The sequence below is a fragment of the Panthera onca genome, chromosome E2 (assembly GCF_046562875.1).
Source record: "Panthera onca isolate mPanOnc1 chromosome E2, mPanOnc1 haplotype 2, whole genome shotgun sequence".
NCBI lineage: Eukaryota > Metazoa > Chordata > Mammalia > Carnivora > Felidae > Panthera > Panthera onca.
This window is the reverse complement of record NC_138353.1, coordinates 10,658,296-10,684,637: the sequence shown is the minus strand read 5'-3', so window position 1 is coordinate 10,684,637 and position 26,342 is coordinate 10,658,296. Positions and strand designations below refer to the sequence as shown.

At 49.8% G+C, this 26,342-nt stretch overlaps 2 protein-coding genes, 2 long non-coding RNA genes and 1 other non-coding gene across 5 annotated transcripts in view; 3 read left to right on the top strand and 2 right to left on the bottom strand.

Moving 5' to 3' along the window:
• CCDC61 (coiled-coil domain containing 61) overlaps window positions 1-326 on the top strand; it is a 20,392-nt gene extending 20,066 nt beyond the window's left edge. Inside the window, exon 14 of the mRNA XM_081791432.1 lies at window positions 298-326. Coding sequence (XP_081647558.1) covers window positions 298-326 — 29 coding nt within the window. The remainder of the gene's footprint in view (window positions 1-297) is intronic.
• A 700-nt stretch (window positions 327-1,026) lies between these two features.
• Window positions 1,027-5,299, top strand: LOC144614720 (uncharacterized). The gene is made up of 3 exons (XR_013552753.2): window positions 1,027-1,221; window positions 1,627-1,687; window positions 4,092-5,299. It is a non-coding gene; the product is annotated as an uncharacterized LOC144614720 (long non-coding RNA).
• A 4,849-nt stretch (window positions 5,300-10,148) lies between these two features.
• LOC132691407 (U6 spliceosomal RNA) lies at window positions 10,149-10,254 on the bottom strand. Its single transcript, XR_009615757.1, has one exon. It is a non-coding gene; the product is annotated as a U6 spliceosomal RNA (small nuclear RNA).
• A 5,525-nt stretch (window positions 10,255-15,779) lies between these two features.
• On the top strand, window positions 15,780-20,531 carry LOC144614719 (uncharacterized). The gene is made up of 4 exons (XR_013552752.1): window positions 15,780-15,870; window positions 16,137-16,348; window positions 19,342-19,392; window positions 20,451-20,531. It is a non-coding gene; the product is annotated as an uncharacterized LOC144614719 (long non-coding RNA).
• A 207-nt stretch (window positions 20,532-20,738) lies between these two features.
• Window positions 20,739-23,590, bottom strand: LOC132676123 (insulin growth factor-like family member 3). Its single transcript, XM_078439657.2, has 4 exons — window positions 22,971-23,590; window positions 21,330-21,383; window positions 20,974-21,241; window positions 20,739-20,805 (listed from the first exon to the last, which is right to left on the bottom strand). The coding sequence occupies exons 1-4, from the start codon at window positions 22,993-22,995 to the stop codon at window positions 20,802-20,804; spliced, it is 351 nt and encodes a 116-aa protein (XP_078295783.2). The 5' UTR covers window positions 22,996-23,590; the 3' UTR covers window positions 20,739-20,801.
• Between the last annotated feature and the right edge of the window lie 2,752 nt (window positions 23,591-26,342).

Sequence of the window (26,342 nt, the reverse complement as noted above, 5' to 3'; positions counted from 1 at the left end):
TCCAGTAAGGTGACTGGTGCTTACCGAGGTCTGAGAACCGTCGGGTTCAAAGTTCAAAGGCTGCGGAAGCCTTTGTGTGGGACCCCCGCCTGTCACCCCGGAAAGGGAGCTGGGGTTTCTGCTCTTACCCACCTGCAGTCTGTTCTCCCCACGGCCGCCAGAGGGAGCTTCTTGCCTCTCGCGGACTCACAGCCCTCCCGTGGCTCCCGTATACCGTGGCCCACGAGGCCCTGTGCCGTGTGTCCCAGCCCGACCCGGTCCTCCTCATTTCATGTCACTCCTCCCTGCTCCCCCCAGCCATCCTGACCTCTGCTCTTCAGGCATGACCCTCTCACTTGGCCCTCACAGCCATTAATTACTCCTGCTCGGTCCCCTGCTTACCCCTCTTCCCGCACGCCCCCCCCCCACCCGAGCCAGAGACCCCTCGAGCCCCCCTGTTTTCTTTCTCCATTGTTTCCATCACCCTCTGAATTCATCTGGTTGCCTTCGCTTGTTTCCCACCTGTTCCTCCTTGTGGGTCTTGAAATCCCACCGGGCCAGAGTCGCGCTGTTGACTCGTCCCGGTCCCCACACCGGCACAGAGCCTGGCACAGTGCCTAAGGGCGAGCGTCCATGAACTCGGGGGGGGGGGGGGCTCCCACCGCATGCCCGGTGGCGTCCTAAGTGCTTTGCGTGTGTGTGTGTTGGCTGATTTAGTGACCAGGTGGGCCACAAAGGAGCTGACTGCAGAGCAGGGACAGGAAGCCAACCAGCAGAGAGCGCGCATCAGTGCCCGGATCTCGGCCGGCAACCAGCGGAGACTGGAGTTGGCCCCACGCTTCCCCAGCCTGCTTGTCCGCCTCCCAACAAAGGTGGCAGGCTTTGTGAAGGGACTCCGGTGTAGAGGACGCCTTCTTTTTGCGTTGGCGAAGTCTGTCCCTTCCTGGGGGGGGGGGGGGGGGGGGGGGGGGGGGCAGAGCCTGGCCTTCCAGCCCCGCCCCCTGTTCCTCTCCCCACCCCCACCCCCTCAGGCCCCTGAGGCCGCCCGCACATGCGCAGTGCTGTGTGCCGACCCTGGGGAGAAGCCAAGGCCACCGAGGGGCCGAGTAAGCGGCCCAGGGTGTCAGCCAGGCGGCCCTAGATCGGCCCGTGGCCGCTCGGGCCCGCACACCTTTCCCTACACCCGTCCCGGCTCCGCACTCACTTGTAGCCCACGTCACACCAGTTCAGCGTCCTCGAATGGTAGCTATGCAGGTTCTGCACCTGCTTCAGGCACGAGGCCGGGCTGTCGCAGTGGCTGCCCCCGGTGTGCGACACCACCACGTAGCGCACGGGGTGTTGTAGTTTCTCCCCGCACTTGGACGCCGGGGCCTTCCATTCCCTCCGGGGCACTATGGGGCAGCAGGAGCCTGGGGCTTCTTCTCCAGGCGCCCCAAGGCCGAGGCCGAGGCCGAGGAGGGCCCAGGTGAGCAGCGCGCAGCGGCGGGACATGGCGGGCGGGGCGCGGAGGGATGCCTAGGAGCTCGCGGCTGGCGGGCGGGGCGCCTTTATCTGCTGGGGCCAGGAGGTAGGGAAGGCCTTGCTTCACCCCCCGGGCGGGACGGGCGGGTCATACCGGACCCCAGATTCTGCTTCCTTCTCTGGCAGGGCTGCAACAGGATGCGGTGGGGGCGCGGGTCTCATCTCTCTTCCTCCCGGAGGGACTGAGGTAACAGACGCCCCCCCCCCCCCCCCCCCCCCCCCCCCCCACTGTTTGTAACTGACGTATAAGGAGCACACAGTTTTATGTTAGTTTCAGGCGCACAAGGTCGTGAGTCCACAATTCTGTGCCTTACTCAGTGCTCGCCACGATAGGTGTAGCCACCCTGGGGGGACGCAATGCTATTGCACTCTGACTTATTATTATTATTTTTTTAAGCTTATTTATGTATTTAGAGAGAAAGCGAGCGCATGAGCCTGGGAGGGGCAGAGAGAGAGAGGGAGACACAGAATCCGAAGCAGACTCCGGGCTCTGAGCTGTCAGCGCGGAGCCTGATGCAGGGCTCAAACTCACGAGCCGTGAGGTCCTGACCTGAGCCGAAGTCAGACGCTCAGCCGACCGAGCCACCCAGGCGTCCCCCAAAGCTCCCGTCATACACACACACACACACACACACACACACACACACACACACACACACTTTTGTAAATGTTTATTTATTTTTGAGACCCAGAGAGAGAGACAGAGCATGAGCAAGGGAGGGTCAGAGAGAGAGGGAGACACAGAATCCGAAGCAGGCTCCAGGCTCTGAGCTGTCAGCACAGAGCCCAGTGCAGGGCTCGAACTCACGAACCACGAGATCATGACCTGAGCCGAAATGGGAACGCTTAACCAACTGAGCCACCCAGGCACCCCTATATATATTTTTAAATAACGGTATGAAATCATGCGCATCACTTTCCCTTTTGTCACCTACTATCTCTTGTGCATCTCGCCAGGTCAATGCAGCTAATTCTAATTCAGTCGTCGTAAGAGTTGCATAGCATTTCATGCTGTGGGCTTACCATTTTGACACAATCTTTGCTTTTTTGGAGCTTTGCAATTCTTTTTCCCGCCCCCATGCTGCACAAAATGTTATCAGACATCCAGCCCTACCTGCTGAAGCATCTATAAATGGTAAATATAGACTTTCTAAGTCAAAGACTGTATGTATTTAGTTGTTACTAGATTATTTCCTCCAAAGGCTGTTAAAAATCCTTATTTCTACCAGCGATGTATTGGAGTCCCCATTCACCCCAGAAGAGGGCAATATCTCTTTGTAACTTTAAATGGCATTTTTATAACCACTCAGGAGATTATTTTTCTATGTTTTCTGCCTGTTTGGATTTGTCTTCTATCAATTGCCTGTTATCTCCCCTGTCCATTTGAAAAATAAATTGGGCTGGGGTGCCCGGCTTGCTCAGTTGGTGGAGCACACAACTCTTGATCTCAGAGTCATGAGTTCAAGCCCCCACGTTGGGTGTAGAGATTCCTTAAAAAAATTCTAAAAAAAAAAATAAATAAATCGAGTTGTTTATCTTTTTGTTACCAATTTGCAAAGTGAAGAAAAGAATCCCATAACTAGTATTGTTGAGTCGTTGGGTATGTACATTTTGTGTCTCTTTTAAAAGCATTAGGGAATAGCATACATGTAGCAAAATGTACAAAGGTACTTTTAAAATATGGTTAATAGAATTAATAGCGTGAAGAACTGTGTTCCTTTTCGCACCGTGAATACAGGATGTATCCAGCAGCCAGATCAGGAAATAGAACTACATCAAAATTTTTATTTTATTAAAAAAAATTTTTTTAACGTTTATTTATTTTTGAGAGGCGGAGAGAGATCGAGTGCAAGCGGGGGAGGGGCGGAGAGAGAGGGAGACACAGAATGGGAAGCAGGCTCCAGGCTTTGAGCTGTCAGCACAGAGCCGATGCGGGGCTTGAACTCATGAACTGTGAGATCATGACCTGAGCCAAAGTCGGCCGCTTGACCAACTAACTGAGCCACCCAGGCGCCCCCACCTCAGCTAGGATTTATAATTGCATATGGTGTGAGGTAGGGGTTTAATTTGGTGTCTAAATGGCTAGCCATTTGTTCTGGTGCTATTTATTAAATAGACCTGGTTTTAAATTTCAGCCCTGCCCCTTATTAGCTGGGTGGCCTTGGGCAATTAGGCAGGATTTGACATCGCTGACCACATCCTTCTTGAAATGTTCACTTTCCTCAGCTTCTGTGTCGTAAGACTGTCTTGATTTTCTTTCTGCTTCTCAGCTGGTCTTTTCCTCTCCCTCTTTGACTCATTCTTCCTTCCTTGACCATTAGACTATTCTTTTTTCTGCTGGGTGATTTTTCATCCAGGTAATGGCTTCAGCCACCACTAAAATGCAAGTGACTTCTAGGTGTTTATGTCCAGCCTGGAGTTTTCAGATGAATTCTGGAACTGTGTATCTTCCTGCCTGGTTCACACCTGTACTTCGATGCCCCACAGGGACCTCCCATGAATATTCCTAAAATGGTTTATGATTTTTCTCCTCCAAAATCAGCCCTCTTCCAGGAGTTCCTGTCTAAGGGAATGACATGATTGTCTTCCAGGTACAAAAGCCATGCATCAGAGCATCATCCTTGACCAAACTCTAGTGTGTCCCCTCTTGTGTTGAGTACCCCAGCCCGTAGCAGGCGCTGAATATATACTGAATGGTAAGTATCCAGCTCACTCCCTGGTCATGTTGCTGTTATCGCCCAAATATCTTATGAATCAGACCACCCTGATTTATTTCCACTCTCCCCACCTGGGTCCAGTCACCGTCTCCTTGCACCTGGATTTTCTCCCACCCCCTCGGTGACTTTCCAGCATGCACCTTGGCCCCCATGAGGCCGAAGCTCAGATCTGATCAAGCGACCCTCAAACGTGAGTCACCGTTTTCTGTGGCTTCTCACGACTCTTAGGATGGATCCCAAGCACTTCGCCACGGCCTGCCTTCAACCTAGTCTCACCCGACTCACTCCTGAGGCCCTCTTCCCCTAGCTTCCCTGCCCTTCTTGCCGCCCTTGAGGATGCTTTGACTACCCTGTCCCCAGGGGACTTTGTCCGCACTGTGTGCAAGGTTTATTTATTTATTTATTTATTTATTTACATTTTTAGAGAGAGAGTCTGAGAGCAGGGGAGAGGGGGAGAGAGAGAATCTTAAGCAGGCTTCACACTCAGCATGGAGCCTGACGTGGGGCTCGATCCCACGACCCTGGGATTGTGACCTGAGCCAAAATCAAGAGGCGGACACTCAACCAACTGAGTCACCTGGGAGCCCCTGTACAAGTCCTAAATAAATGGGGAACCTTAAGAAATTCAGGAACTTTGTACCTTACCTTTAAGATTACAAAACATGAGGGCGCCTTTTGTAAAAAAGCAGGAATATGTACACATCGGATTGCTTACTAAGAATATAGCCTTTAGCCAGGTAGGGTGAAGTATTCCTGTGTTAGAATTTTATTTATTCTGTATCTTGTCAGCCTAAGAGTGGGACATGCCCTTGTGAGCATTTACAAGAGCCTGAGTGGGTAATTGTTATATTACCCCTAATCCTGAGAACTGTATTACTAGGGTATTTTTTAAATAGGAAATTAAATCTACCCCCTGTACCTTTTAGGACGTTGACTTTTTAACTATTTAATTCACCAACTGCCTTTATTTGATCTTGTAATTAATTCAGCCATTATAAAAACTCCTCAGAGTCTCTGGCGGTTTGCAAAAAAGCATTCCTCTTCATTGTATCAATAATGAAAGAAGACTAATTAAATGCTGATTAGAGGGGCGCCTGGGTGGCTCAGTTGGTTAAGCGTCTGACTTCGGCTCAGGTCATGATCTCACGGTCCGTGAGTTCGAGCCCCGCGTCGGGCTCTGTGCTGACAGCTCAGAGCCTGGAGCCTGCTTCCAATTCTGAGTCTCCCTCTCTCTCTCTGACCCTCCCCCGTTCATGCTCTGTCTCTCTCTGTCTCAAAAATAAACAAACATTAAAAAAAAATTAAAAAAAAATAAATGCTGATTAGAGCAAAGACAAAGTTCAAAGACAATGCAGAATCCCCATTTTTTTTTTCCTTGACATTCCCAGGCCTGGAATGCTCACCTCCCCCTCACACACCCCATCCTGACTGTCCTTCTGTGTTGCCTCCTCAGAGGTGACAAGTCCCCCTCTTTGCTTTCCCCACATCAACTTCTCCATATTTATCACAAGGGTACTTATTAAGTTATCTGTACAATTCTCGGATTAGTTTCTGTCTCTCCTGCTATACAGTGAAGTCTATAAGTATTGTTCAAACCATGACACTCGAGAGAGAAAGAGGGAGCTATTGATAATTCTGCTGGGTCAACAGGCCCACGTGGGCTGTCCCAAACAATCCAGGATGTATAACCACCCCATTTAAAGATAAGGAAGGAGCTTTTTTCTCTCTGTCACATACCATTATGTCCCTGATTCCTTGCACACAGTTGGTGATAAGATCACATACTAAGCCATCCTTGGTTTCTTCATCTGTGAAATGCGGTTTAAAAAAAGTTTTTTTAATGTTTTATTTATTTTTGAGACAGAGAGAGACAGAGCATGAACAGGGGAGGGGCAGAGAGAGAGGGAGACACAGAATAGGAAGCAGGCTCCAGGCTCCGAGCTGTCAGCACAGGGCCGGATGCGGGGCTCGAACCCACGAACTGTGAGATCATCACCTGAGCCAAAGTCGTGCGCTTAACTGACTGAGCCACCCAGGCGCCTCATGTTATTCGTTTTCTTTTTTAGTTAGTTAGTTAGTTTGTTTATTTATTTATTTATTTATTTTGAGAGAGAGAGAGAGAGAGAGAGAGAGAGAGAGAGAGAGAATCCCAAGCATGCTCCATGCTGTCAGCAAAGAACTCACAGCTGGGCTCGAACTTACGAAACGTGAGATCATGACCTGAGCTGAAATCAAGAGTCAGAGGCTTAACCGACTGAGCCCCCCAGGCACCCCCGTTGTTGTTCCTCTTTTCTGGGGACGGGAACTGCTTTCAGTCTGCCCCCATCCCCATCCAGGACTTCCTACAGGTGTCCCCTCCCTTACGTGGGCTCATTCAGGCCACCTCTGCTCACAGGTGATCACAGCCCCCTGACCTGCCACCGAGACCCTTTTAAGTAACTCCCTTGGAATTTCGAATTTTCACACCTCTTGGAATTCTGCCAGGAACACGGAGGCTACCAGAGAGCAGGGCCCTGGCTCCCAAGTTGTAGCCCATCCCTCCTCTTTTTAAACTCCTCTTCCCCTTCCTACCATGCAGGCCTCCCGCGCCTGGCATTGCTGGCCCCAGCGCTGTCCACAGCTTCGGAGACAGGGCGCCCCTGGGGTCTAGAGGTGCACACCCGATCCCCTTGCAACACTGACCCAGGGAAGAGCCCCAGGCAGGTTTTGGCAGGAGACTGGGGGCTGCCCATTCAGGGAATTCTGGGCTGGGGGCTGCCCATTCAGGGAATTCTGGGGTCTCAGGGTTCCATAAAATGTCCAGAAGCATCTGCTGGGCGGGGGGGGGGGGGGGGGGGGGGGGATTCAGCCGTAAGTAAAACGGAAGTTCTTGCGCGCACTTTCCAGTGGGGAAGTCACACAGTAAATAAAGAAACTAATAATTATTTAAAGCAGTTTCACATATACTGTATTTCACGTAGGTGGCGCGACTAGCGTTAGGCCTGGCAGGTAGCGCGCGCCCAATGGAACATCATCATCAGCTCTGACCTTGGGCTTGGTTTTGGCGCTGGGAAAAAGACGCGGCACCCTTCTCGGCGGTTCCCTCCTCCCACCGCCAGAGGGCGCGCCGCCCCCGCCTGTCCTCACTCTGTGCCGCACGCCTTTCCCTAATCTTAATTGCAGCGGGGCAGCCTCTTAGCCTCGCGTGGGACCTGTTCTGTGATTTTCCTGGGGGCCTGCCTGTCCCAGGGAGTGGTTTGCTGCTAATAGCAGCAATAGCAACCCAAACCATGAAGAACTAAGAGCCAAGAGTTACTGAAATTATGTTGATCCCACGATGCCTATAGGCACAATCAGCTAGGATGCAGAGAGGAGGCTGTTGGGTCAGAGGGACCAGCGTGAGATTGGGGACCAGGGGGAGAGAGAGAATCCCAGACGGCCTCCCCACTGACAGCACAGAGCCCAATGTGAGGCTCGAACTCACGAACCATGAGACCATTTCCTGAGCCCAAGTCAGACACTGAACTCGCTGAGCCACCCAAGTGCCCCAATAGCAGACACTCCTGGAGGCCTATACCTACACCCATGGAAACTTCCGGAAGCCAGTTTTCCACCATGAGGGAAGCCACAATTAGTGTGGTCAACTCTTGAAAAGGCAGAAGAGATGCAGCGAGTCTGTGACAATATTGCCGGGCCTCCGGATCTAGCCTCTCCTAGTATCAGTCCTCTTAGGAGATTCTTCTGCCCTTTGACACTCAGTAAGTTAGATAGATTTTTACTAATTTCTTCTTTCAGCCTCTCAACTGACTAGGACTGTTGGATTTATTTTATCTCTGAAAGGTTGCGTGATCTAATGGCTATGGAGGGTGCAGAAATGGTCCTCTTCAAAGATGTCCACGTCCTGGGGGCGCCTGGGTGGTTCAGTCGGTTGAGCGTCCGACTTTGGACGCTCACATGCCACCCACGTGCGCCCAGATGCAAAAACCCGGAGCAAAGTACGAACAAACCAGGACCCAAAGTGCGTCACGAGATGAGGTTTAACCCGGCAGCCCAGGGTGTGCTTAACTTCCAAAACCCAATCGGTGAAGCATGAGTGTTTGTGTCTTGTGTATGGAACAGCTCGGGGCGGCTTGGCAGGATAGGGCAGGTCGTGATTTCCACCCGGGGCCGTCAGTGATTCGTTGATACCTGCCAGGCAACAGCGCCTTCTCATTCCTAAGGGATTAGTATGCAGATTTGGCAGAGGATGGAAATGCAACGGCCATCAAGTAACTTTGCAGCTACAGTTGATTCTTGCGTGGGCTCCTAAGCAGACCGATGTGGAAGAGTGGCCTGGTTGACAGGGAGATGGGCCCACAGGGGTAAAGACCAAAGGACGGGGGGAGTGTGGCCCCACCACAAAAGGCCTTGGAGCAGCCGGGACCCGAGTACTTTAAGGACGAGACGCCAACTTATGAGGAAAACTTCAGAAAGTCATTATTAAGGAGAGTGATCCTGGGGGGGGGTGAGGGGGGGGTGGTGGGGATCCATGGGGAAAATGGGTGGTGGGCAGTAAGGAGGGCACTTTTCGGGATGAGCACTGGGTGTGGTACGTAAGGGATGAACCACTAGTTCTACTCCTGAGGCCAAGACTACACTGTATGTTATCGTGAGAATTAAAAAAAAAAAAAAATCTGTATTAAGCAAAAGTGAAAAAAAAAAAAAAAAAAGAAGCCGGTGTTGGCATAGATTTCCTCTAATTTGAACTGATATTGTTGGTGTTTGATACAACACTAAGGAAGTCGACGATTTGGGTTTCTGAGAAAATCACATGAAGGGCCACTTGGCGGTGAAGGCGGTTTCTTGCCCAAAGTCCAACTCCCAGGTCTCTGCCTGGCCTGGAGATTTTTAAAGGGGTTTAATCAGTTAAGGGAGCACAGTGATCTGTGACATTTCTGGCTTAGGCACAGAGTCCGTGATGCCAGCTACTGAGTCAGCTCAGTGCCCAGACGTTGTACAAGAAGTTCTAGTTCCTTGGTGCCTGGGGTTTGGGCAGGTTGTACAAAAAGGTCATTCCTTAGTCTCCAGGGCTTGTGCGAGAGGACCGTACTCTGTTCTTTCTGCAAAGGAGGACCAGGTCTACAGATGCGGAAAGGGAGATCAGTGAAGTCATCTGTGTGACCTTAAAAAGAAACATTTCGCGAAAAGGTTGCTGAGCTAATCAGGAAGTTTAAGGGGGGCTTCAAAAAGACTTGCTGGCCTCTGTGGCCTGAGAAAGTCCTGGTCCCTTATTGCCCAAGGCCAGCGGTCTCAAAGAAAGCAAATGAGTTCTGTTAACAAATCAAGGGCCTTGAGTCAACAGGCAAGGAGTGTGATACCTGGAAGCAAGTTAATCCTTGAGACTGGCCAGGCTGGAGGCCTGTTACATACAGCCTGATGCATGCATATAAATGAGCCCTTCTCCCCTAATTTGGCAGGAGTCTGTGTGGGTTGGTATTTGCTTTTTCTGTTTTCTGTTTAAACATTTTTTTCAATGTTTGTTCATTTTTGAGAGAGAGAGAGACAGACAGAGAGTGAGTGGAGGAGGGGCAGAGAGAGAGGGAGACACAGAATCGGAAGCAGGCTCCAGGCTCTGAGCTATCAGCACAGACCCCGATGCAGGGTTCGAACCCACGGACCGTGAGATCATTACCTGAGCTGAAGTCAGATGCTTAACTGACTGAGCCACCCAAGTGTCCCTGTTTTTTTCTTTTTCTTTTTTTTTTTAATGTTTTTTAAATGTCTACTTATTTTTGAGAGGGGGGAGGGGCAGAGAGCGAGGGAGACACAGAATCTGAAGCAGGCCCTGGCTCCAAGCTGTCAGCACAGAGTCCCATGCGGGGCTTGAACCCACGAGCCACGAGATCATGACCTGGGCCAAAGTCAGACGCTTAACCGACTGAGCCACCCAGGCACCCCAATTTTTTTTCTTTTTTTAACAAGGAACGCTTCATGGATGTGTGTGTGTTCCTCATGCAGGGCTCTGCTTATCTTCTCTGTATCATTCCAATTTTAGTATATGTGCTGCCCAGGCAAGCACTGTGTGGGTTGGTATTTGCACACACAGGTTTCTGCAATGCCTGCCCATGCCCATGGCACCCTACCAGAAGACTCATCTATGGGGACACACCACTCACACAGAACAGCTGATGGGAACACAGACACAGAAGAACTCCATTCCTGTCTTCTCAATGAATTAGTTGGGTGCTTCATTCATAATTCTGAACCTACCAGCAAGGAGTTCCTGGCCACATGGAAGAGAATGTTCTGGATAAACCGTACAACTGACTGGAAAGCCAAATCATAAACGTTGTTAGCAGGAGAACGAGTCTCTGTATCATTAAATTATCTTCATAGAAATCCCATGAAACCTAGGGTCAAGCAAGAGGCAAGGCTGATTGAGTCAGCCAGTAAGAACAAAAACAAAAACAAAAACGAAAAAACCATAAGCGGGGGCGCCTGGCTGGCTCAGTCAGAAGAGCGTGTGACTCTTGATCTGAGGGTCATGAGTTTGAACCCGCATTGGGTGTAGAGATTACTTAAAAAAAAAAAAAACAAAAACAAAAACAAAAAAAACACCACAACTTAAAAAATATCTTAAAAAAAAAAATAGAATCCAACTTCTTATGTCCTCAAACGTTTTTATCCAAACTGTTTCCAGGGGGACCCAGGGGGGGCTCAGTTGCTTAAGTGTCTGACTTCAGCTCAGGTCATGATCTCACGGTCCGTGAGTTTGAGCCCCATATGGGGCTCTCTGCTGTCTGCACAGAGCTTGCTTCGGATCCTCTGTCTCCCTCTCTCTGTCCCTCCCACACTCGTGTTCTCTCTCTCTCTCTCTCTCTCTCTCTCTCTCAAAACTAAATAAACAGTTAAAAACAAAATGTTTCCAGGGATGGACTCGAGTTGGATCAGAAATACACTGGAGCCCCCCAGTTCCCACGGTATTTACAAATGCATTTACCTTATTGTACGCTTACAAGCATCGGCCGGGGGAAGTGTTGTTACCTCCTCGTGGGTGGAGCGCACTGAAGTTCTGAGACACTCAAGTCACTTGGCAAAAAAATCCCACAGCTTGTAAATGGTAGAGTTGGGCCCCTAAACCCATGAGAGAGAATTATAAGCATATTATTTAAAACTACGAAGCGGCTGATGCTGGAAACTGGTAACAGGATTGGACTCAGGAGTGCCAATGGGGGTGGAGGTCTTTTAAAAGGAAGGGAGTCGGAGTTTTGTTTGTTTATTTATTTATTTTAAAAGAAATTTAATAGTTATTTTTGAGAGAGACAGAGTGTGAGTGGGGGAGGGGCAGAGAGGGAGGGAGACAGAGAATCCGAAGCAGGCTCCGGGCTCCGAGCCGTCAGCACAGAGCCCAATGCGGGGTTTGAAGTCACGAACCATGAGACCATAACCTGAGCTGAAGTCAGACGCAGGAAGTGAACCCACAAACTGTGAGATCATGTCCTGAGCCGAAGTTGGACATTTAACTGACTGAGCCACCCAGGTGCCCTTCCATTTCTAAACTAAGATAGTATGATACATATCCCCTCAAAATCCCAAAGCACACAGGTATTTTTTTACAGCTGCCTACATTTCCATTTTACAAATAAATTGTAACTTATTTCATTTGTCTCCTTTTGAAGGCCACCTAAGCTTTCCCAGTCTTACCCTAAAAACAAGACAATAGACTTTTTAAAAATGTATATATATATATATATATATATATATATATATATTTTTTTTTTTTTTTTTTTTTGAAAGAGAGAGATAGAGAGAGAGGGGCAGAGGGAGAGAAGGGGACAGAGGATCCAAAACAGGTTCTGTGCTGACAGCAGACAGCCCAATGTGGGGCTTGAACCCACGAACTGTGAGATCATGACCTGGGCCAATGTCGGATGCTTAACTGACTGAGCCACCCAGGCGCCCTGAGATGATAAATATTCTTACACTTAAGTCTTTGTGTACATATTAGAGTGCTTCGCCAGTAACAACATTAGAAGGGGAAATTCTGAAGCAAATTGTGTGTGATACATGAGTCATATGTAAAGGAGACACTGAAACAATATACAATTGATTATGTCCTACATTATCAAGAAATATGAGGTAGGATGGGCCCAGGGTTTTAGTTCCAAGTGTTTAAACACATTCTGGATGGCCTCCAATGTGCAGTTTGCACGAATTCCAAGCCCTCCAAACGTGCCTTACATAGACATTGGCAACATCTGGGTAAGGCTTTAACCTCTGTAGTATTCAGCCAATGAGGAACTAGGGGAGGGGCTTATATGCTAGGAAATAAATCGTCTGCTGTAACTGCCCCAAGTGCACCTGTCCCTCAGACACCTGCTTTTGCAAGAACGTTGATTAAAGACTTGCTTCACTGTACTCCAAGTCTCCGTGTCCCTCCTTTGATTGGGTCGGTGGGCTTATTTCTAACACAAAGTGTCTCCTTGCTTTTTATTCATGGCTTAAAAAAAAACAACAATCATTTCTTTTCTTCACAAGTATACAATGTGGGTAGGCTCATTTCTCCTTCCCACAGTATTAGCTAGGGTGGCTTGATTGGGCCTGGAGGATTTGCTTCCAGAACATCTCATTTGTGTGCCTGGGAAGCTGTTTCCGGGTGCTACCTAGGAGTTCAGTCTAGGCATGTGGGTAGGGACCTTAGTTCCTGCCCACGTGGCTACTGATGCTTCCTCACAGCCTGGCAGCTGAGCTCCTTGAGCAAGTATCCCAAGAATCTTGGACAATAGCCACAGGGCTTTAAAAAAAATTTTTTTTTAATGTTTTGTGTATTTTTGAGACAGAGACAGAGCATCAGCAGGGGAGGGGCAGAGAGAGAGGGAGACACAGAATCCAAAGCAGGCTCCAGGCTCTGAGCTGTCAGCACAGAGCCCGACGCGGGGCTCAAACTCACAGACGGTGAGATCACGACCTGAGCCAAAGTCGGACTCAACCGACTGAGCCACCCAGGCGCCCCGCCACAGGGCTTTTTTAATGACCTTCTCTTAGTATTGTTTCTTTGGAACCATCCGGGGTTAAGATAAATGTGGGGTGTCACCTGTGATGGGGTTTTGGAGTGATGGGGGTTCAGAGCTGATGGCCAAGAAAGAATTCTTGAAGCATCTTTGGTGCAAAAGGGTGATTTTATTAAAGCACGGGGACAGGACCCATGGGCAGAAAGAGCTGTGCTGGGGTTGTGAGGAGTGACTGCTTATATAGTGTGGAGTTGGGGGGAGGTGAAGTCAAGAGGAAGTTTCTTAAAGGGATTTCCATATGCTGAAGGAGACACAGATTACTGGAGGCCTAGCTATTGTCAAGCTAAGGTTGTTTTTCCTTCTAGCAAAGCATTAGCATTAAGACAGTAGGGGGTTCCTGGAGATTCGACTATTGATAAGGTTGCCTTTTTCTTGTAATTTACTAAGATATTTGTAAACTGATGGAGATTCAAATCCTGCATGACTGTGACCTCTATCAGTTAACCATTGGTTTTCTCTCCCTTTCCTTTGTCCTTGGGCAGCCAGGAGTGACTGATATATCACACACATCCCACCTTGTGGGGGTGGTTTGTGGGGTGTCAGCCTGCCTTATGCTCCCTCATCACCTGTGTCATCAGACAACATTGTTTATCATTGAAAAGACCCCTGACCAGACTAAGTGGATCGTCATTGGGCCCATAGCCGACGTAGCCTGGACTGTTTTAAAAAAAATGGTTTAAGGGGGCACCTGGGTGGCTCTGTAGGTTAAGCGTCCAACTCCTGATTTCAGCTCAGGTCATGATCTCACAGTTTGTGAGTTCAAGCCCTGCATGGGCTCCGTGCTGACGTGTGGAGCCTGCTTGGGATTCTCTCTCTTCCTCTCTCACTGCCCCTCCCCTGATGGCTCTCTCTCTCTCTCTCTCTCTCTCAAAAATAAATAAATTTTTAAAAAAAGGTTTAAGAAATAAGTTTTTGTTTTCCTGGGTGAAGTTTCTTTTTTCTGAATATGACACTTGTATACTTTGGAAGCCACGCTCATGGGCTGATACAAGCTGATGGTTCCTGTCCCGTATGAGGATCTACATGTGAGATAGTTTGCATCTCCAACCACGTGGCCTACCCCTTTCAACTGGGCTGCCTGTTTGGGAGGCCAGAAAGGACCACCTAGATAGTTGCAAGGCATCCCCATAAAGATGTGTCTAACGCTGTCATGGTGGCATGTTGGGTTTCCCTCTTATGTCCTCTTAACTCTGCTCTGCTGAGCTGAAGCCTATTGTGACCTGTGTATGTGAACTGAAGAAATCGGCTGCTGTGACACAGAGTTGTTGTGAATGGAAAACAGACTAGAGGAGAGAAACTCAGTGTAGCTTCCAAGACAGGCAAGCGTTGTGCTCAGAAACAAGAAAATCCACCCAGGAAAACTGAGACTTCTCTCTTAAGTAGTCCGCAGGTTTATGCAGGCCCTCTGGACCCATGGGTCCATTTGCTACCAGAAACTGGGTTCACATCTTGGCCTCTTGGTAGTGTTGAACCACAAGACACAATGAAGCCAAAGAATAGGGAAAGAAAGGGTTTTATTTTCAACGAGGAAAATGTGGTGGATCTTTTCCAAAGTAGTGTCTCCCTGAACAAAACTGGGGGAACGCTTAACCAACTGAGCCACCCAGGTGCCCCGCGGCGGAAAAATCATCTTAACATGACTGAGTCCAGGTCAAAGCCACTAGGTTTGGCAAGGGTCAGCATTATCAATTCTCTGGCTCCTTGTGGTCTAGTATCTGAGTGCTCAAAAGGGCTTAGATCCCACAAAGATTACTCCTTAGTGTGCACAAGGCTGTCTTCACATATGAATGAGCACTGGGAGTTTTAACTCTGATTTATTGCCCTGATAGGATTAGTCAACCTCCTGGCTGTTTATTCTTACATTGTTTCATAAGATGGCCCCGGGGGCCTAAAATGACTTTCCTTGTGTCCAGAAAGCTATGTCTGTCATTCCTTTTCCAGGGATCTCTAACTCCGGTCACATAGTCGCAGTTCTTCCAGTGCGGATCAGGCGAGCTCTTAAATGATAAACAATGTTGCCTGATAACACAGCTGACACTACGCCTTTATCTTAAACCATGGTGGTTCCAAAGAAACAGTATCCAGAGAACATGCCTGAGGTCAACTTCCCAAGGAGAAGGGGGTAAAACTTATCCTGAACCTATTTGCACTCACCCCCGCCCCAACCGTGAACTTGGATGAGCAAATGTAACACAGATCACCAGGACCTTACTATCCAAAGAGGCATCAACGGACTCGTCACGCCTTGGATTGGTCTGTGTTTTGGGTCATTTCGTTTTTATAGGGGTTATAACAGCATCCAATGGTGGGATCAAGGGCGGGTTTAAAATGCACCAAACACAGCAGCATATAGCATTTACCCTGTCACTCAAAAGGCCTGCGGGGCACCCTTTCCTGGGATTTCGCAGCCCAGCATCCCCAGCAGTCCCTCCTTCTGGCGGGAGGACGCCGAGCGTGCGGTGCGGCGCGGCGCCGCAGTGCGCAGGCGCCTCCAGCAGAGCTCGCTCATGCGCACTGCTGCGGCGGAGGGGGCCGCCATGTTTCCGTCGAGGTCGCGCCGTTAGGCTCGCAGCGCGGTCGCTTTTGCTGCTCCTGGGGCTTCCTGGACTCTGGGACTCTGCTGAGTTAGTGGCTGCGACTGCCCTCGCATGGGGCTGTGATCCTCCTTAATGGTTTCCGTTGGCGGCCCCGGGGCCCGGTCAGGGCTCCGCCGCCCCTTGGAGTCCGGGGAGAGTCGTGCCGCGCGCAGTGCACCTGATTTTGCCTCCTGGGGGGGTTGCACAGGTGCATCTCCCATGGGGATGGAGCCAGCCTGCACCCCTTTACCCAGACAGATCCCAAGTTACACACGTGAGGTTCGGGCCCTCATACCTGCGTCTGCCCCATCCAGGCACTGGGGTCCCCAGGCAGTAGCCCTCGCTTTGCATAAGCCCACACCTCCGTGGCTGGCAGCGGCCCCTCTGCTGTAGCTGCCTGGACATCTGCATGACGCCCGCCAGCCTAGCTGCCGCTGGATTTTGGTTGCTGACCTTGCAAGGTTGAGAAGGAATGTAAACACGCAAGCGGGATTGAGGCGCTTGCCCCCCATCGAAGGAAGTTCAGGTGAGAGATGTGTGTGTGGGTAGAAGCCAGAAGGCACCCAGAAGGGGAGGAAGCAGCTTTAAATATTTGCAAAGCTCAGGGAGTGTCAGTGCTGGGTCACCATGATGGTCCTGATGGAGGAGGACCCACCGCTGTAGGAGCCTGGGGAGCGATAGCAGTGAAGCTCAGAGGGTTCCGAGCTCCTACGTTGGTGGGTTCGGAAACCAAGTCAGAAAACTGGGAGGAGGTGCATAAAAGCGCGTGCTAGGGAAAATAAAAGGCGCCCACGTCCCTTGTACGCAGGCTTCCACTTTTGCGGAGGGCCAGAGCTAGGAGGGAGCGTGACATGTAAGCTTAAGTCAAGATGGTTGCTCTCACTTTTACATACTTCTGGACATTTTCAATTGGTCAGAAGAGGATATTTATTAAATAAAAGAGGCCATTCGGGGCGCCTGAGTGGCTCAGTCAGCTGACCGTCCGACCTCGGCTCGGGGCATGATCTCACGGTTCGTGAGTTCGAGCCCCGCGTGGGGCTCTGTGCTGACAGCTCAGAGCCTGGAGCCTGCTTTGGATTCTGTGTCTCGCTCTGTCTGCCCCTCTGCTGCTTGCACTGTGTCTCTCGCATTGCATCAAAAATGAGTAAACATTAAAGAAAAATTAAAAAAAAATAAAAGAGGCCAGAAAATTTCATGGCATTTCACCTTTTTATCCAGGGGTGGGGGAAGAATCAGAAAAAAATCGAAAAGGAAAGAGGTGTGAAAACAAAAGCTGCTTTGTAATTATGTTTCATGTCATGCTTTGTTCATTGAAACGGTCCTGTTTAAGTGGGTTTTTTTCAGCTTTATTGAGGGATAATTGACAAACGTATGTATGTGTTTAAAGTATACAACGCAATGATTTGATATACAATGTAGTGCGGAATTATTACCAAGATCAAGATACTTAACACATTCATCACCTCACACAAAGTTAACATTTTTGGTGTCGTTAGCCTCAAAAGTAGATGCTGTCAGTTACTTTACCAGCAAAAGATGGGTTTATTGGGGGGAATAAAAGAGAATTGTAATCCCAGACAAACAAGCTGTGGGAAAGCCACAGGCAAGTCCAGGGAGCAAAGGAGAGGCGCACTTTTAAAAAAAGTTTATTTAATGTATTTTGAGAGAGAGAGAGGCAGAGGGCGAGGGAGAGAGAGAACCCCAAGCAGGCTCCACACTGTCAGTGCAGGGCTTGACGCCGGGCTCGAACTCACAGACTGTGAGGTCATGACCTGAGCTGAAACCAAGAGGCAGTCACTTATCCAACTGAGGCACCCAGGTGCCCCAAGGCACACTTTTTTTAAGGAGAGAAGGGGTAACTCGAGAAGGCTTTCTGAATTAAAATTTCTTTGGAGGAAACTGGGAGTTCTAACTGTGGTGGCTTCTCATTAGTGGAGCTGGTGCCTGGGGGTGCCGAGGAAAGCAACTTCCTTGGGCCAGAGTGGAAGAGTAATAGCCACATGCAAGGTCAAGACCATACAAGGTCAAGTTCATTTCTTCCTGTTGGGTGTGCAATTGACGATGAGTGCTGGACATGAGAGCTCCCCCTACCCACATCTCCCAACTCCATTTTCTTTTTTCTTTTCTTTTTTTTCTTTTTTTAAATTTTTTTTAACGTTTATTTATTTTTGAGACAGAGAGAGACACAGCATGAACGGGGGAGGGGCAGAGAGAGAGGGAGACACAGAATCGGAAGCAAGCTCCAGGCTCTGAGCCATTAGCCCAGAGCCCGACGCGGGGCTCGAACTCGCGGACCGCGAGATCGTGACCTGAGCTGAAGTCTGATGCTTAACCGACTGAGCCACCCAGGCGCCCCCTCCCAACTCCATTTTAATGAGGTTTGTCATTACTGATTTTCACAATATACATTTATGTTTTGGAATGATAACTAAGGTAAAGATAATTAACACACTTGTCACCTCATATAGCAAACCTTTGTGTGTGTGTTTTGAGACTGCTTAAGATCTGTCCCTAGCAACTCTCAAGTACATGTTGCCATACATATTATTAACTATCATCACCATACTGTTCCTGAGGTCCACAGAACTTACTCTCTTTTTTTTTTTTAATGTATTTATTTATTTTATTTTTTTTTTTTAATTTTTTTTTTCAACGTTTTTTATTTATTTTTGGGACAGAGAGAGACAGAGCATGAACGGGGGAGGGGCAGAGAGAGAGGGAGACACAGAATCGGAAACAGGCTCCAGGCTCCGAGCCATCAGCCCAGAGCCCGACACGGGGCTCGAACTCACAGACCGCGAGATCGTGACCTGGCTGAAGTCGGACGCTTAACCGACTGCGCCACCCAGGCGCCCCTAATGTATTTATTTTAAGAGAGACAGAGACAGCACGAGTGGGAGAGGGTCAGAGAGAGAGGAGACAGAGAATCCCAAGCAGGCTCCATGCTGCCAGCAGAGAGCCTGACATGGGGCTTGAACTCACAAAAGCGTGAGATCATGACCTGAGCCGAATGCTTAACAGACTGAGCCATCCAGGCACCTCCACAGAACTTATTCTTAAAACAGAGCGCTTCATTTCTCCCCCTTCCCACCCTGTGGCACCCACCATTCTGTCTATGCTCTTTTTCTGCGAAATCACCTTTTTGTTGTTGTATGTTCTACATATAAGTGATATTGTACAGTATTTGCCTTTCTCTGTTTGGATTCTTTCACTTAGCATAACGCCCTCCTGGTTCATCGATATTGTCACAAATGGCAAGATTTCCTCTTCTTTATGGCCGAACGATATTCCATTGTATCTATAATGTATACCACATTTTCCTTATCCGTTTATCTGTTGGGCATTTCGGTTGTTGGATATGGATATCTTGGCTATTGCGAATAATGCCACAGCGAACATGGGTGTGTCTGTTCTGAGATAGTGACCTCATCTCATTTGGATATGTAATGTTGACGTTAGAAATAAAACTTATCAGTTATTTTACCAGCCCCCCCCCCCAATTTTTTTTTTTTTTTTCAGGAGTAGCAGAGAATTGGAATTCGACACACACAAGCCATGGCTAAACCACAGGTAAGTCTAGAAAACAAAGGGGAGAACCACGGTTTAGAGACGAAAGCCGGGAGGTGGGAGGGACTGTTGTAAGGAAAAGCCCATTGGAGTAAACTGGGAGTTCTGAGTGTAGTGGCTTCTCATTGGCTGGGCTGCGATCTTCTGATTGGCTGGGGTGCGATCATCTCATTGGCTGGGCTGTTGCCAGGACAGAATCTTCCTCTTGCTGAGGTAGTGAGGTGGGCTTCTTCCAGTTGGTTCTTCGAAGGACTCTGTGAGGTATAGCTTGAAAGTTTACCCCTCTCCTCCCCTCCTCATCTGGGCTTCTGACATTTTTATTTTATTTTATTTTATTTTATTTTATTTTATTTTATTTTATTTTTTTTTTCAACGTTTTTTTTTTTTTTTTTTTTTTTTTTTTTGTATTTATTTTTGGGACAGAGAGAGACAGAGCATGAACGGGGGAGGGGCAGAGAGAGAGGGAGACACAGAATCGGAAACAGGCTCCAGGCTCCGAGCCATCAGCCCAGAGCCTGACGCGGGGCTCGAACTCACGGACCGCGAGATCGTGACCTGGCTGAAGTCGGACGCTTAACCGACTGCGCCACCCAGGCGCCCCTTATTTTATTTTATTTTATTTTATTTTATTTTATATTTTATTTTATGTGTAATTATTTATTTTGAGAGAGAGAGAGAGAGAGCGCGCGCGTCCTCGTGCAAGTTGGGGAGGGGCAGAGAGAGAGAGAAAGAGGGACAGAGAGAGCCCCAAGCAGACTCCATGCTGTCAGCAGAGAACCCGATGCAGGGCTCGAACTCACAAACTGTGAGATCATGACCTGAGTCAAAGTCGGGCGCTTAACCGACTGAGGCACCCCGGCCACCCCAGACTCCATTTTAAATGAGGTTTCCTTTATTCAGATTCAGAAGAGATTAAAAAATAAGAAAATGAGAAGTTTCAGTTATATATACACGTATGCAACGTTAAGCCATCTGATATTCTAGAAGGAGCTTTCTAAATTACACAGGCCTTTGGCTAATTTGTATTTTTTATTTGTCTCCATTTCAAAATACACATGCAGATTTTTCAAGAGTTTCCATCTCATCCTGCTCACCCTAATACTCAAATCCTGCGCGTCTTCCTCAAAACGTCCATCAAGGAGGTGGGTAACATGCTTATTTTACAGGTGAGGGACTGAGGCACAAGGAGTTGAAGGTCGTGGGGGAGTCTCTGAGCGTTCAAAGATGGGCAGCACAGGGACCAGCAGGCAGGTTGCAGGTCAGGTCAGTTGGCTTCTCTGTTTTCCTGCCAACCCTGCAGGGGGCTGTGGCGGGGGTGGGGGGGGGGGGAGGGCGGGAAGCTGGTGATACGTGCGGGTCTGTGCTGGCAAATGCAAAACATTCCATTTTTGTAAGGAGCTCGCCTAGCTCCTTCAGCTGCAGAGAGAGAAAAATTAGGAAATTATGAGACAGAGACAAGGAAAAGAGTGGGAAGTTTCCAGAAATGGCCGGAGATAAAAATAACAGGAAGGGGATCCCCCTAGAACCCTCTGTGTCCCTCATCCCTGCTTCCTTCCCTCAGCCGCGAGCAGTTGGCGCCTTTACCTGGGGCAGATCCTGGAGATGGGTGACGAAGGGCACTGGGACTGGGTACCCAGGACCTTCAGCTTCACAACAAACCTCTTGGGGCCAAAGGACTCGGGACAGCAGAGCTCCAGGCAGGGCCAGAAGGTGCAGTTGGGGCCACACTGGCGAGTCCGGTTCAGGGGCAGGATGGTGTCATCGCTACAGCAGTGCTGCAAGGGGTCGTAGACCTGGTCCCCACACCGAGGGGCGGGCTGGCACAGCCACAGACCTGAGCCCATGGGGGCGTCTGGTGGAGACACCGATGGTGGGCGTCCAAGGAGGGACAGATGCCCAGGGCAGCTTCCTCCCTCCCCATTCTCTCTCCTTGGTCTTACCTGCCACTGCCTTTGAACCCTGGAGGAAGAAAATTGTTACGCAGACAGGAACTCCTACGGGAAAAATAAAGTGGGCTCTTTTCCAGTTGGAATTCCCAACTCACGCCCACACAACACCAGGCCATTCTCAGATACCAGCGGGTGTCTGAGAATTCAACTCAGTCCTGACACTGTCTCCCCAGAGATAGCATCAGCTAACAGGCTAAGGGCTCAGTCCCGCAAGACTGTCCCCCACCCCTCACCGCAGACACTAGTCACAATCCCACCTGGGCTGTCACCTGTGCCTCTGACTCACCGGCTGCAGATTGGAGGTTCCAGTGACCTCCTGAGGTTCGTCCGGCTTGCTGGAGCAGCTCACAGAACTTGGGGGAACCCCCGCTTATGTTACCGGTTTATTAAAGGCTCTGATAAAGGATATGAATCAGCAGCCAGATGAAGAGATGCACTTGGCAAGGTCTGGGGAAGGTTCCTGAGCCTCTCCAGGCATCCCATGCTCCCCAGTCTCCACCTGCTTACCGACCTGGAAGCCCTCCAAACCCAGTCCTTTTGGGTTTTTATGGGGCTTCATTGCATAATCATGACCGATTAATCATTGGCCATTGGCCGATTCGGTCTCTGGCCCTTCTCCCCTCCCAGGAGGTGGGGAAGGTGGGAATGAATGTTCCCCTCCTTCGTCTGCCTGCTTGGTCCTCCTGGCTACCAGCTCCCATGCTTCAGTGGGGTTCAAAAGTCGCCTTCCTTTCACCTTTATGGCTCTGAGTCATTTTCAGGAATTTGTGAAGACCAAATGTACATGAGAAATACGTTTCGGTTATCTGAATGATCAAATACGGATTTCTTATAAATCATTATATCTCAAGGAGGAAAGTGGGGTGGGGAAAATGGCCGTGGGATCCTCAGGGAAGGCAGATGAGTAGGGAAGAAGGCCAGGTTAGGATGGTTTAAAGGTACGGATTTTGGGGGGTGGCACCTGGGTGGCTTAGTTAAGCGATCAACCCTTGATTTCAACTCAGGTCATGATCTCATGGTTCGTGGGTTCGAGCCCCACCTCGGCTCTGTGCTGACAGCGCGGATCCTCTCTCTCCCTCTTTCTCTCTCTCTCTCTGCCCCTCCCCCCTCAAGATAAATAAATAAACATTAAAAATAATAATAAAGGTGCAGAATTTGGTTTGGGGCTATCCCTGCAAGGCATCTAGCTCAAACAGGTTGTGAGCTGCTGAGGCTTTCTGGGGGACGAGTGTTAAGGGGAGACTGGGCTCCCAGACAGACAGAAGGTTTATGGTTTGTTAAAGAATGGAGCTGTTTGGGGCGCCTTGGTGGCTCGGTCGGTTAAGCGTCCGACTTCGGCTCAGGTCACGATCTCACGGTCCGTGAGTTCGAGCCCTGCATCGGGCTCTGTGCTGACTGCTCAGAGCCTGGAGCCTGCTTCTGATTCTGTGTCTCCCTCTCTCTCTGACCCTCCCCCGTTCATGCTCTGTCTCTCTCTGTCTCAAAAATAAATAAACATTTAAAAAAAAAAAAAAGAATGGAGCTGTTTGTCACAGATGCTTCCGAGTTGGCCAGGGGTGGGGAGGAGACTGGGATGACGTTGGGGTGTGGGAACTGCGTGGGGGATGGGGTGAGATTTGGGGTCCTCCTTACCTAAGATACACCTTCGTGGGATCATCGCTTCTGAAGAGGCTGTAGGCCAATGAAAGAGAATGATCGGGACTGGAATGTTTTGCAGCCAGCCGGCCCAGCCTTTACTCACCTGATTGGGCAGTTCAGATCAGGCCACTCCTAAGCTCCCCAGCAGACTGTTTGAGAATCACCGGCAAGCACATAGTTTCCTTAGGAGGGGATTGATTGGCTGGTCTGCCCTTAGGTGTGAGCTACTCAAGACTGACTCATTGCTCGCTTCCTGGGCCGCTCCAGACTTCGGCGGACTGCAGCATGGCCCTACCCTAGGTTGAGCTTCTCAACGATTTCCATCCTGGGCTACGAGGGGAGTGAAGACTCCCTCCATCATAGTGACACCCGTTCCACGCCCCCAGGCCCAGCCCCATCCACATCCCTGCTTCAGTTTCCAAACTCGTGCCCGGTGCCATACCTCTCTTGGTTCCCACTCCAAACCTAACCCTCTGAAATTTTTTTTAAGTTTATTTATTTCTTATGTAGTAATCTCTATACCCAACATGGGTCTCGAACCCACGACCCTGAGATCACGAGTCTCACACTCCTCCACCCTTCCAACTGAGCCAGCTGGGAGCCCCCTAATTCCCTAAATACTACTGTTGGTCATATACATAATGCAACACGTGTGAGCTCAGCCCCCTTTATAGCCTGACTGCATCTGAGCCGCCTGATCTAAAGAACCCTCTTCCCGTTCCTCCTACCCAGGAAATACCCACATTCCTGAGAACACTAAACCCATCTCTCCCAAGAGATGCATCCCCTCTCCAGCCAGAGACCTATATCCCAAGGCACCTGAACACAGGGGACTTGATTTCATCCTGGATCTGCTCTTAACCTTTCCCAGAGCCTCAGTGAGGACAGAGACCCCCACAGCCTTCCCCTGCCTCAGGCTGGGATCCCAGGTGGACCTGCGGCTGCCCCATCGACCCCCCCCCCCCCCATCCCTCTCCTCTCCCACTGGCTCTCGTTTGTTGTCTAGACCCTCACCCTCGTCTGCCCACTTGGAGCCCTAGGTGAGTCCAGAAGGGACCAGGAAACTCGGGGTGGGGTGTGGCTCCCAGAGGGCCCAGGCTGGGACCCACCTGCCCTGCTGCTTGGGCCACACCAGCTCTGTCTCCTCCAGTGTCCCCGATGGGCACTCACCTAGTGTTGTGCCAGCCACACATGAGATGGGGGGATGAGTTCTGACTCCATGCAGCACTGTGTAAACTTCATCCACAGTCTGCTCCAAGCAATACTGCCCCAGCCTTAGGCTCCCAGAATTACTTCATGGTTAAGATGAAGGTCACTCGCTGTCCCCTCCTCCAGGGGTGGGGTTTGTCACAGATGAGCATCCCTGCTTGACGTCTGTTTAGGGCAGAAATGGAGAAGGATTCTTGGGAGGTCAGGACCTGTGTCTCTTTTAAGTGGAGACCCCCTCCTCAGTCTAGATTTGCCCCGGGTGGGGGGGGCAGCCTTGGTGGGATGCTGTGTAGGTATTGGGGGAGGACAAGGCCACCAAATCCCTCTTGCTTCCCCATGACCAGTGTCATGGAGGCCACAATCTCTAGCTGATCTGCCCATACCTCCCTCTTAAAAGGGAGTGGGTGGTCTTCACCTCCTCCTCCTCCTCCTCAGATTCATTTCTCTGCTAGGTATGGGCTAGAGGTTAATACTATCATGGGTGTGCTGAGAAGGTATATAAAGGGAGATCTGGCTCCCATATTCTAGAATCCAGAATCTGTGAGACAGGGGCGAGTGTGTGTGTGTGTGTGTGTGTGTGTGTGTGTGTGTGTGTGTGTGTTCACCCGCACGTTTTCAGCATGGGCACCCTGAATCCCTTGGATCCAACTGAGTAAAATTCCCATCCCAGTCTCGAGGTTCCAGGTGCCTATGTCGACTTCACAGATGATGTGGGAGAGGGACACATCCCTTACGGTGAGAGGCTCTGGCAAGGGGTGAGCCCAAGTCACAGGTAGTGGGTCTGGACTGGATGAATGGGACCAGAGTGCCCCTGGTGGGCATTGGGTGAGGCGCAGGGGCTGCTTTGAGCAGGGACCAGGGAGGAGCAGCTCCGGTCAGAGAAACTGACAGGTGTCTGCGTCCTGATAGTAAATGTTAGGCCCATTCCTAAAAACAAGAGCTATAGGGCACCTGGCTGGCTTAGTTGATTGGGCGTCAGACTTCAGCCCAGGTTATGATCTCATATTTCCTGAGTTCAAGCCCCGCCCACATCAGCTCACTGCCGTCAGCGCAGAGAACTCTTCCGATCCTCTGTCCTCTCTCTCTCTCTCTCAAAAATAAATACATAAACATTTCAATAAAAAAATAATAAGTTACTCTCATTTATCATGGCTGGCCTTGAACTCATCTTATTGCCCTGCTACGGGTCCTCATTCAGCATTTCCTAGGACATGACTGGAATTACTACTATCCATCCCGTGTCTGGAAGCTGGAAATTTACAGGGGAAGAACAACAACAAATGTGAGATGAATTTCATTAAGAGAATATTAAGTTCCAACAAGGAAAGGGAAAAAGAAAGGACGGAGAAAAACAAAACCTAAAATAACCCGGAGCTTTCAGATCTGGCCCTAGAACGAGATTGGCCAGGAGCATCATTCAGGATGGAGGGAGCTCAGGTGTGAATCTAGGGTTCGGGAGGGGCAGAAACCCGAGGGGGAGATGCCATCTGCGATCTTCATCCCCCTCATCTGCCTCACGTGGTCGGGAAGCTTGGGAAGCACAATCCCTCCCTGTGCTCAGAGAAGCTCTCTGCTGGTTTGGAATGGTGCATTGGTCCATGAGCATAAATAAACCAGAACAGATGTTTCAAAATCCGAGACCGAAAAAAGCCCGTGATGAGCCAGAAATTCGAGACCGCGCGCAAATAGAAGGTAGCTGATGCTGGATTATGACCAGGACAAGTGTTCTGCAAAAACTCTTGAGAGAGAAATGTCATGCCACGGGGAAAAATTCATCAGAGCTTATTTTTATCTAAATGCGGGAGCAAGTGGCAAGTAAAACAGGCCAGCTCAGCACCAGCAAGTAGCCTAATGAGTCTCTGCCCCAAAGATATAACTAGTCCAGTAACATTTATAGACGGCGTAAAAAAAGAAAGATCTTGCTGAATAAAAATTGTTTTCCCAAACTGACTTTATTCATTGATCGATTGATTGGTTTGAGAGAGAGAGGGCGCAAGTGAACGAGGGGCAGAGAGAGAGAGAAGGAGGGAGAGAGGGTAGGGGGGCTCACCCGGGGCCCGTGTTTTTACCCGATGCAGGCCTGGAGCTCACCCGATGCAGGGCTCATGCTCAAACGACGACGGGGGACTCGGACTCACCAACTGAGATCATGACCTG

What these genes read in the sequence shown, in the direction of transcription:
- LOC132676123 (XM_078439657.2), bottom strand. Translation starts at nt 22,995, where the DNA reads ATGATCCCACGAAGGTGTATCTTAG. An exon ending in CCCACGAAGGTGTATCTTAG is followed by an intron (nt 21,384 to 22,970) that starts GTAAGGAGGACC and finishes TTTTTCCCGTAG; the next exon opens with GAGTTCCTGTCTGCGTAACA. An exon ending in GGGTTCAAAGGCAGTGGCAG is followed by an intron (nt 21,242 to 21,329) that starts GTAAGACCAAGG and finishes TGTCTCCACCAG; the next exon opens with ACGCCCCCATGGGCTCAGGT.